Genomic DNA, 12,015 nt, shown 5'->3' on the forward strand with positions numbered 1-12,015 from the left:
CAGCAGGTACCATTTCTGGAGGGTCAGAATTGAAAAGTAAGGTCATTATGCCAAACCTGCACTGACCTTCGTTAGACCATGAGTGTACACAACACAAAAATTATGAGAATGATTCCTGGAAATAAAGGGACATACATGTTAGTGATGAAAGCCTTTTCTATAGGATATTGCTGGGAGGACTTAGGTTTGGAAGGATTGTGGAATTTATTTTACTCTAGCATGGCCAATTCACCTAACTTGCACATCTTTGGACTGTGGGGGAAACCTACCCAGACATGGGGAGAATGTGCAAACTCCACACAATTAGTCATCCGAGGCTGGAATCGAACCCGGGTCCCTGCCACTGTGAGGCAGCAGTGCTAACAGCTGAGCCACCGTGCCACCCATTCTTATGAAGAAAGATTGAACAGGTGAGGGCTATACTCACAGAAGTTTAAAAGAATGAACAATGATATTGAGGAATGGATAGGGTGGATACCAGGAAGAGGTTTTCTCTTGTGGTGAAGAGTAAACCTAGGGAACATAGTTTAAGAATAAGGGTCTCTCCAATAAGATGAATTCTTTTTTCGCTCTGTCGGGCTCATTAGAATGTGGAATTTTCTTCCCATAAGGTAGTGCAGGCTGGGTGCTTGAATTCATGCAAGGCTGAATTATGTAGATTGGGATAGATAATTAAATCAAAGGTTTTGGGGTGCAGATGGGAAAGTGGATTTGAGACCACAATCAGATCAGCCATTATAAAAATAAATGGTGGAGCAGGCTGATATGGCTTATTCCTGATTCTACGTCCTAGATTTCTGTACCCTTGTGGCTCAATATCAGACTTTATGTTATCACACTCATGTGAAGCATTTTGGAATGCTTTTCATTAAAGGTGCTGTATAAATATAAGTTATTGTTATAAGGATATTACTACATAGATATTTAATTTAAATATAAGTTGTTATATAGTTGGTTCTGTTATATAGATAGACATAGATGTAGATCTATGCCTCCAATATGTTCCATTAGAAGATACCTTACATGGTTTCAGCTCAAATTAACAGCTGTTAGTCAGCTGCAGAAAAACTTCACATTTGAGCAGTTAATGTCACTGCCCAAGTAACAATCAAAACAGCACCCAGCTGTTCCTCCTCCAGCATGTCACTCAGGACAGTTGAGATCCTTCTTCAATCACAAAAATACATCATTACAATCTACCATCCATCAGCTCACAGTGATCCTAATGGATAATGAACAACTTGGGAAAACTCACACCACTGCAATCCTGTAGTTTGGAAGCGGAAACCCACAGAGCTGATGACAGAGGAGCAGAGTAATGCAGCTGTTACTGACCACTTACTTAAGCTCAGATGGAAGGAAACTCAGCCTCCGAAAAAGCACATTATGTCAGTTTTTTTAAGCTAGGTCTAACTGAACAAGGAACTTCTGTTCAATTTTCACGTTAAAACAGTTTTCCTGCTGTTTAACACTCTGTGCTATGCCTCATAGTTGGGATACAGTATACCTATAAGAACAATGTTGGTGACATCACCACCCTTTCATAGCATAGTGGCCCTGGGGGTAGAAACATTTCAGACTCCATCTCAACAGGGGGAATTTGAAGCATGACATGCTGATGGAGGCCTTGCCATACCCCACTGGGGTAGCACACTGGAAACCTAACTCTGCTATTCCCAGAGTCATGACAAAGGTTAAAGTTTTTAAAAGGATACACCCGCCCCGCCCCCAAACTATCTGATTTCTAGATCTAGGTTGATGGGAAACACAGATTAAGTTTCTGTACTTATCCAATTCAAAGCTTCAACTTGCCACCTCTTATTTTTAAACATTTTGCTCCTTCGCTGGATTGCCCGATGAAAGGAAACATTCCCAGAGTGTCCATGCTCTAAACTCCCCTCAATCTTACTGTGTCTTCATTCTGTCAGGCATGTGGACACCACTGGTAGGACCAACATATGTTACCCATCTGTAACTGCCCTGTCTTGCTAGGTCATTTCAGAAGGGAGTTAAGAATCATAGAATCCCTACAGTGTGGAAGCAGACCATTCGGCCCATTGAGTCCACACCAACTCTCTGAAGAGCATTCCACCCAGACCCATCCCTGTAACCCTGCATTTACCATGGTTAACACAGCTAGCCTACATATCCCTGAACACTATGAGCAATTTAGCATTGCTAATCCACCCAACCTGCACATCTTTGAACTGTGGGAGGACACTGGAGCACCCGGAGGAAATGCACACAAACACAGGGAGAACATGCAAACTCCAGTCTGCCTCAGGTTGGAGTTGAACCCGAGTCCCTGGTGCTGTGAGGCAGCAGTGCTAGCCACTGAGCCACTGTGCCACCCTAAGGTGGAGTTAGTGAACTCGATGGGCTTTTACAGCAGTTGGTAGTAGTTCTCATGGTCACTACTACAGAGACTACTTTTATATTCTGTTGATTTATTACTTGAATTTAAATTCCACCAATTGCTATGGTGGGATTTGAACCAGTGTCCTCAGCATATTATTAGAGTAATAGAGTCATAGAGATGTTCAGCACAGAAACAGACCCTTCAGTCTAACCTGTCCATGCCGACCAGATTTCCTAAATTAATCTAGTTGCATTAACCAGCACCTTGGCCCATATCCCTGTAAACCCTTTCTATTCATACACCCATCCAGATGCCTTTTAAATGCTGCAATTGTACCAGCCTCCACCAGTTCCTTGGGCAGCTCATTCCATCCATCTGAGTCTTTGCATCAGTAATTCAGTGAAATTACCACAAGGGCGCTGCCTGGCCCCAATAAGATCAGTCTTCCTTCCTGTAAACTCCAACAAGCATTAATGCAATCTGTTCAACCTTTCCTCATAGGAAAACTATTCTCATCCCAGAAAGCAGCTGAGTGAAATGTCTCTGAACTGCTTCTCATTCAGGTGATATATATATATCCTTAAGTAAACTAAACTGCATAGTTGATGCAATCTCACCAATAACCTGCACAGTCTCACGTTCTTCTGTAGTGATTGTAACAAGGTCAGCCAGATGGATTTCATACAACAGGAGGTGCCTGATTGGACCATATTAACAGTCCCAATTAGGGAGCCCTGGCTGACAGCAAAAAATTGAAGTGTCAGGGGTTCTGTTCACTCTAAGAGCTGGCTTTGAGGAAACCAGACTAGTGTCAAGTATAATACACATGTAAATAAAGGATGACTTGCTGATTGAGATACCAGCCTCTGCGGAGTTATTTCACCTTCATTAACCATTTTGTTCCCAAGTGTTAGCAACATTCCTTTTGAACAATGAGGACTGACATCACACCACAACTTTAAAGAAGAAAAATGCAGTGGGACATTTGTGCCTGTAGGGCCCAGACTGTTGCTGTGCAAAGCCTTCAGCAGCTTGTGTCAGGTTTATGTTAAAAGTGAACTCTGAATTCCTACTCATGACCCAGTTTGGAATTTGGTTTCTGGTTTTCCCAATTGCCGATTGGAGTTTAGCTGATGCATCTGGCAGCCACACTAATGAAGAGGCCAGAGGGTGCTGCCCAACCTTGTGTCGAGTTTGCTGGCCTCAGCCGAGGATAACAAGGAAAGGCCTTAATATTCCCAATGAGAGAGAAATCAGCCAAGCTTCTCAAGTCATGATTCACTTGGAAAGCTTGCACTACGGTTGCAGGATGAGAATTGGAAGAGGCTTCCAAGGACTTGAGTGGCTGGTCAGAGGAAGTGATCACCTCAGTTAGGAGAACTGCTGCGTCTGTGAGGTGGGATTGTCATGTGACTCAATACCCTTGTGGGACAACACTGTTATGATGCAATGCAAAACTTGTTGTATGAGAAAGTAAGAGGAGAAATTCCAGCCATATACTTATCACAAAAGTAAAGAATTGGCTGTAAAAATGAATGTTTACAGCATCTCCATGCATATTTTGTTGTTAAGATAATTTGAAGGAAACCGAGTTGAAATATTATGCTTAAAAGTTTAAAAGCACACTAATGTGAATTTTGCAGTTCTTGTATTTGATATTTTGTTGGGATCAGTGCCAGTGGTCACTCTAACTGGTCTTGTTACAACCATTTTGCACCGAATAGTGAGTCCAATAATAGTGAACCCTGCAAGTACATTATTACACCCTTGTTACTTGTACTGGCTACTCTAAGTGTTCTGTCAAGAGCTCTCATCTTTCGGAAAGATGGACCAACAGGAACTCAAGTGAAACATTACATCACCAGAACAGCAATCTGATTTATTTTTATGTGCAACCTATAATTAGTTTTCCTACAGTATGGAAACAGGCCCTTCAGCCTCGCATGTCCACATGCCCCTCCGAAGAATAACCCACCCAGATCCATTCGCCTACCCTGTATTTACCCCTGACTAATGCACCTAACACTATGGGCAATTTAGCATGGCCAATTCACCTGATGTGCGTGTCTTTGGATTGTGGGAGGAAACCAGAGCACCCGGAGGAAACCCACGCAGTCACGGGGAGAATGTGCAAACTTCACACAGACAGTTGACCGAGGCAGGAATCGAACCCAGGTTCCTGGTGCTGTGAGGCCCAGAGTTCAGACTTCAGAATTCAGAAGGTGCACCAGTTTGTTGCAAGGTCACTGACCCAACATGTTAACCTGCTTCACTCTTCACAGATGTTGAGTAACCCAAGCATTTTGCAGCTTTGAGAAACTGCCATTGCCTTGAACTTGCCTTTCTTGAGCTCGACTTTGTGTCCTGGTTCTGCTCCTACAGTTTAATTTAAATCATTTGCAGATTTACCTTTTACTAAGTTACATCGTTTTACAGCTATCTCCTTCCCAGAAACAAAACCCCAACTTTGACCATTCCTTGCTTTCAGCTTTGCTGTGGGGCTAGTAACCCATTGATTTTTGTGGCCCCTTTTGTCTAGCCTGCTTCTATGTCTCTTGCATTGGATTTGAAACAGCATACCCCAAGAGAATAGCCCAGTGTAAACACTGAATTCTTCAGACTGGTACTGTTTAGTTCAGTGTTGACTAGAATAAAGTCCTCAGACTGAGTCAATTCAATTTACTACCTCTTTATACACAAAAATAGCAAAATACACTACTGTTACTGTTATAGGCAAAAACTCACTTGGCTGTCCATAAGTTTGGAAGTAATATTTCAGATCAATGCCATTTTATCACAACTGGAAGAATTTAGAGGTATAAGAGGTTTTAATTAAGTGCAGAGCAGGAAAAGGGAGTTGACATAGAGGTTCAGCAGGTTTGAGGAGTCACATGACCTAATCTTGCACCAATTTCTTTTGTTCAGATGTTAATCATTCACATGGCCTTGACGCTTTTTGCCTCATCTTCCGCCTCAGAACACTTCAACCCCAGGGCATCAATGTGGACTTCAACAGTTTCCTCATTTCCCTTCCCCCACCTCACCCTAGTTCCAAACTTCCAGCTCAGCACTGTCCCCATGACTTGTCCGGACTTGTCCTACCTGCCTATCTCCTTTTCCACCTATCCACTCCACCCTCTCCTCCCTGACCTATCACCTTCATCCCCTCCCCTACTCACCTATTGTACTCTATGCTACTTTCTCCCTACCCCCACCCTCCTCTAGCTTATCTCTCCAAGCTTCAGGCTCACTGCCTTTATTCCTGATGAAGGGCTTTTGCCCAAAACGTCGATTTTACTGCTCCTTGGATGCTGCCTGAACTGCTGTGCTCTTCCAGCACCACTAATCCAGAATCTGGTTTCCAGCATCTGCAGTCATTGTTTTTATTTTTCAGCATGTTAGACCCAATGCTGAATTTCAGATCATAATCACAGCTCCCATTTTTTGGGACAGTAGATTCTGGTATAGGTATCCCCTGCTTTTTGAACGTTCGCTTTACGCCAATTTTTATGAAAGACTTACTTTCGTATCTATTTTCACTAACCAAAAGAGGATTTTCACTTTTAAAAAAAGCGCGTGGAGTAGGAGTGGCGCCACCAAGCGCCCTCCCCAGGAACTACACTCGGCACCTCAACATAACGCCGCCATGGCTTTGAACTGTGTCTGTGAGCATCTGTGCTTTATCTCAATTTTGCGCATCAGTGAACAAGATGTGTCCTAAGGTATCAGAAAAGCCTATGTGATCTCGTAAGGCTGTGATGCTGAGCGTAAAGGCACCTTTCTAAGTCTGCCTGGTTACTGATATGACAGTTTTGAAAGCAGTCGGGCACTTATCCTAAACTTTGGTGGTTACTCACTTCACCCCATAAGGCTTTTGCTCCCTTGAACAAGTAATAAGGGTGTAATAATGTACTCACAGGGTTCACTATTGTTGGACTCAATATTCAGTGCAAAATGGTTGTAACATGGCCACTTAGAGTGACCATTGGAAAACGGAGCACTTCCCACTGTGGGAATTCGGTGAAACTCGGTCAGAACACAGCCAACACCCCAGCCTAGCTGAGGACAACATTTGTACACTGACCGGACCAAATCCAGCTTGAAAGTCAACCAGGCGGTGGGAGGTCCCGGAATCAGTCCCTTGAGAAAATGGAGCACTTCCCACATTGGGAAATCACTGAAACAATGTCGGAACACGGCCCGCAGCCTGCCCCAGGAGGCGAACACCATTTTCACATCAACTGGATCGAATCCGGGGTCACTAGCTGGCCTGGAATTTACTCAGGCAGCATTAGGTCCTGAATTCGTGCTCTTGAGAAAATGAAGCACTTCCCATTTTGGGAAATCAGTGAAACCCGGTCAGAATATGTCCCCCACATTGTCAAGCCGGGGACACAGTTTACACAACCTTCTTCCTCACTCTCCTACACCCCAGTCTCCTGTACTTCCCATCACCCCAACCTCCATTACTACATGTTGGTGTTAGTTCAGGTTTTAGGTCTTATTTGGTAGGGTTTTTTTGGGTCTGGGCACGCTCAAAATTTTTAATGGTAATTGCTTCATCACTTTATGCCATTTCAGCTTACGAACGGTTTCAAAGGAATATTTTCCTTTCACGTAGCGGGGGGAAACCTATACTGCAGCTGCTGTTGCCATTTACACCCCCTCTAGACATTTTGGTAATAACACAAATTCCTCTAAACTTATCCTTCCCCCCCGCCCCACTGTTGATCTTAATGTCACCTCCTTTGTCTTTATTTACTTTTTGTCACTTTATCTCTCCTGTTTTGTGACCACTTCTTCTTACCCTGCATTCCCCAACCCTTCACATTAATCTCTGTTCTTAGGAATCTAACTTTTTCCAGTTCAGTTACACAGTTATTGACCTGATATAACAACTCTGTTTCTCTCTCCATAGATGCTGCTTGACCAAGTGGGCTTTTCTAGCATTTTTTGTCCATTTCTACCAACTGTAGTATTTTGCTTTCATGTACGCAAATTATCAAGTCAATTCTATTGCATTAAGACAGGAGATTACTACTGTGGAAAGAAAATTCTGAATTAATTATTAACACACAACATACATCCAGAGAGAAAATGAGTAAATATGCAGTTGAACAATTAAATACTGATGTACAATTGGGTAATAAATTGAACAAATGTCCTATGTTGCCAAATGAAGAGCTTCAATTAACAGAGTAAACAATGCCAGCATTTTAAACCTTTTAAAGCACAGCGTATATAATCTCATTTTCTCTCAGGATTCAGTTTCATTTAATCAAAAACAAACTGAAAATTGAATACAGACCACAATTGAAAGAAACTTGTAAATCTGAAATGATCCTCAAAATGTTGTTCATCTGATTTGACCTCTGTTCATTTTCAATGATACTGTCAGATGCTGGATAGGCTGAGTCAATGTAGATCAAGTCCAACAAGTAAATTCCTAAAATTGAAAGACAATTTTCTATGTTAGACTATGAATGCATAACGGGAAATTTTTTAAAAAATTCTTTGGTTAGAAAATAACTTGCTGAATCTCAGAATATCTTTCTGATGACATCTGTACAGAACGATTTTCTCCAAATTGCACATTATTATGATAAAACTGGAAAACCATTCTGAAAATTTTGACTGAACATGTTAAATCAATCTGCAATCCTTTTTTTCTCTTCCAGACAGTTTAATTGATTTTACCATCACTTTGTCAACTCCTTGAATGTCATTGTAAATGGACAGAAGACACCAAAGGCAACATTTCTGAACTGAGCCACTAATGCTCTGACACTATTCCAGACAACTAGATTGACTCCTCCTTGTTTGCCCCCTACCCCCCGTGCCCTCCATCTCCCCTGTTGTTCTTGTACAGGAGCACACCTGTGTCTATCCCAGCTCAAGTAAAATGGAATGGGAGGAAGATTTCATCCAGCTGTAGTCTTTGAAGGTCTGTTGCACTTCAAAATCCACAAGTGATCACCCTACAGCTCTTCTCCTAGTTATTATTGCTGGCAATTACAGACGGTTATGAACATAGCTCAGTCCATTACAAAAACCAGCCTTGCTTCCATTGATTCCATCTACACTTGCTGCTGTCTCCGGAAAACAGCCAACGTCAAAGAGCCCTCCCCAGCCCAGTTATATTCTCTGCTATTGGGCAGAAGATGTAAAAGTTGAAAACACGTACCAATAAATTTCAGAACAGTTTCTTCCCTGCTCTTATCAGACCTATGAATGGATCTCTCATCTATTAGAGTTGATCTCTCTCTGCACCTTCCCTGTAGCTGGAACACCATTCAGCATTCTGTTCTATTATCCTGATGTATTTATGTAAGGTATGATATGTCTGGTTAGCATGCAAAACAATACTTATCACTGTATCTCGGTACATGTGACAATAATAAATCGAATCAGCAGGCCCAGAATCTCTCATCTTGGGCAGATTCCTAATGCAAATCCAATGCCATAATTTTAAGCACTCCCACGCACACGGGTGTATTTCACCCTCCTATTATTGTTGTTTCTGTGTCTAATTCAGGCACAGGTACAGATCCACTGCCTCAGAAGCCCAGAGACAATCTTCCAAAGGGCATGAAATCAGCATAATGAATTTTATTTTCCCCTTTTTACAGGTGATTTGATATGGGTATTCCCTGTGGGGAGAGGTCAAATGTTTGACCTATATTTTTCCAACGGCATGTAATGAAATGGTTCCTGTGTTACTGAAACACTGCTCAAAAAGTTGCATGTGAATCGCAAGATGATCCAAACCACAAAGATACCATTCTTTCACCTCTTGGACATTGTTGTAAATTCCGGGTAGAAAGATTGGAAGTCTCCTGTGTCTGCTATTGTAGAGGATTTTACACAAATCGCACTTACTCAGTCTTATTGAATTTGCAGACTACATTTAATTTCCAATCAACTGGCAATATATTTCAGTTGTGCGTCAGTGGTAATTGAGGTCAAAAGGTTGCACCAAAAGACAGCAGAGGTACAAGAAGGGGTGGTTTTCTGAAGCCGGAACAGGGGCCTACCATTAATGCAATATATAGGCAGCCTAAGTCTTTGTCTGTCTGTGTCATAAACTGACATAGGACTACCTGATGTTGAGTGGAGGAAAGCATTCGATTCCCCAATACACAAATATTGCAGCATTGAGTATTTTGTGGAAAGGTTGGGGGGGAGAAAAGCACACAGACTGTAGAAAATGAAGAGTTTTGTTCTCGAACTGACAATGATCTGAGAACATTGGAGTGAAGAAGTCATGAATGAGGCAGAAAGATTTTCTTCAGATACAGAATACAAAGTTGGTGATAACGAAGAATAATAGTTAATTATATTCATTCATGTCAGAACACAAAAACTTCAATATTCTAAATTTGTACCTTCTGAGCACAATTTAAAATAATTTGTTTAGCTTCATGAAAACAATTTATTTGGAATTACAGTCACCCAGTTCCAAGCACCACCTTTTAGTAATTATACAGGGGTCAATTAAAATACATATCTATGTCTGCAAGTATATTAAAGTGCATATAGCTGCTTTCATATCTCAGTTCTGTTGTTAGTTACTGGATCAATTAACTGTCACAAAACTTAAGATATTGCAATTTTCACCAAATAGGTATAACACTTTAATGCCTCTCTTGCAAAATACTGGCCAGAAACAGCACAGACACTTTCTTGTGCTTGGTATTTGTGTAATCAAAGGTTTTCCACAAAATTGCAAGGCACAGTAAGATCAAAATGTTGTTGTTTTATCAACTGGGTAGATTCCTCCATGTTGGTCAGGCAGCATCCATGGAAAGAGAGAAAGCTAACGTTTCAAGTCTAGATGAAACATTAGCTTGCTCTCTCTCTCCATGGAGGCTGCCTGACCCGCTGTGATATCCAGCACCTTTTGTTTTCAGTGCAGGTTCCAGCATCTGCTGTGCTCCTGGGACCTTTCCTGGCTCATTTGCAGAGAATATGAAAGCTACAGTGAAGCCATTTCACTCAGAAATGCATGAAGAAATGGTGCATCCTCTGTCCCAATAACAAATGTTAAATAAACACAATTGAGGAATTACATGATAATTCAGAATTTAAAAGAAGAGATCCAGGTCAGTCTGCTACAATGCACGTTTTGTTAGTGCAAATTCACTGTAACATGATTGACGATTTGGGGACACTGTCTCTAAAGTCTGAACTTTTAAAACGTGTGTTGGCTGTAACACGATTACATTGCCAACACTAAGTGCTGTTTCTAAAGCGTGATTTTCCTACAACACAGGGTTGCACAAGAACGCAACCACTGTGTTATAGAAGAACTACCTGTAGTTTATTTTCTGATGAGAGACCTCATCAAAGTCTTGATAAAGGTTTCCCTCTTCCCCTGCCTTTGTCAGACATGAACTAGCCTGTTGTGCGTTTGCAGCCCTGCCTGCTTTATTTTCATTCCATCAAACTGAAATCTGGGCTTCCAGTAACACAGTGCGATATCATTCAGAACACCTCACAGAATGTTTACACAGCCATTTAAAAATGGGAGTGAGCTCCCTTTGATCTGACATGTAAGATGTACCGAATTTCCTTACAAATGTAGGATTGTGCAAATGGACTTTTCGGCTGGTATTCTTGCTAACTTTTTTTCCTTCCGTGGGAGATGGGCATCTTCAGCTAATGCCCATCCCAAATTACCCTCCAGAAGGTGACACCTGAGTTGTCTTCTTGTACTGTTGCCACCCTTGAAGTGAAGGTACACCCACAGGGCTGTTGTAGAGACAGCTCCAAGCCTTTGGCCCAGTCACAGCGAAGGAATGGTGATTCTGAGTCGGGATGGTTTGTGGCTTAGATGGGAGCTTGCAGTAGGTGCTGTGTTGCACTTGTCCATCTCGGTAGTCCAGGGCTTGGATGGGGCTGGAGTTGGTGAGTTGTTGCAGTGGATCTTCTAGAAGGTACACACTGCTATCACTGTGTGTCTGTGATGGAGGGAGTGAACATTGGTGCCAATCAACTGGATGGCTTTGTCTGGATGGTGTCAAGCTTCTTGGGGCTGAACTTATTCAGGCAACTGGTGCATGTTCCATCACTCTCCTGACTTGTACCTTGTCAGTGCTAGACAGGCATTGGAGAGTCAAGAGGTGAGTTACTTACCTTACAATTCAGAGTTTCAAAACAGCTCTTGTATCCACAGTATCTATATTGCTTCTGTAGTTCAGGTTCTGGTCAATGGTAACCCCCAGGGGTGTTTATTCTAAACTAAGAGGAATGGCAGTGTGGGCAAGTTTACACTTGCTAGTGCTGAAGTAGAAGATACTGTCAGGACGAGCATTTCCCAAACATTTCTTGAATAGATCATCAACTGATGAGACCTCAGTCCTGAATTACTTCACATGATTAATCATGCTGTAGCTGATCTTTGAAAACAGCTGCATCCATGCTACGCTGTGACTAATCTTCTAAAATCTGCTTTCTATAAAGGGACTCTAGCTCAAAATTCTCCATTTGTCATCACACCATCATGCATAGCCACCACATCTCAGACCATCATCTCCTGTTGTCTGATCTCATTTGATTTTGCTCCTTTGAGTGCCACAAACTAAAACTTTACTGAACGTTTTTATGAGTCACCTAAACTGTCTTCTGCTCATTCCTTGTGGTATAAATCACTGACA

The 12,015-nt window shown here is 42.0% G+C and overlaps 1 protein-coding gene across 6 annotated transcripts in view; it reads right to left on the bottom strand.

Moving 5' to 3' along the window:
- Window positions 1-12,015, bottom strand: part of ralgps1 (Ral GEF with PH domain and SH3 binding motif 1) — a 762,687-nt gene that overhangs the window by 238,874 nt on the left and 511,798 nt on the right. For all 6 annotated transcript variants that reach the window (XM_087998399.1, XM_087998397.1, XM_043720239.2 and 3 more), the window contains one exon: window positions 7,668-7,805. In XM_087998399.1, coding sequence (XP_087854525.1) covers window positions 7,668-7,805 — 138 coding nt within the window. The remainder of the gene's footprint in view (window positions 1-7,667; window positions 7,806-12,015) is intronic.

The sequence above is a fragment of the Chiloscyllium plagiosum genome, unplaced genomic scaffold, assembly GCF_037043375.1.
Source record: "Chiloscyllium plagiosum isolate Xiang-an unplaced genomic scaffold, Cpla_swu_hap1 HiC_scaffold_21, whole genome shotgun sequence".
Classification (NCBI taxonomy): Eukaryota; Metazoa; Chordata; class Chondrichthyes; order Orectolobiformes; family Hemiscylliidae; genus Chiloscyllium; species Chiloscyllium plagiosum.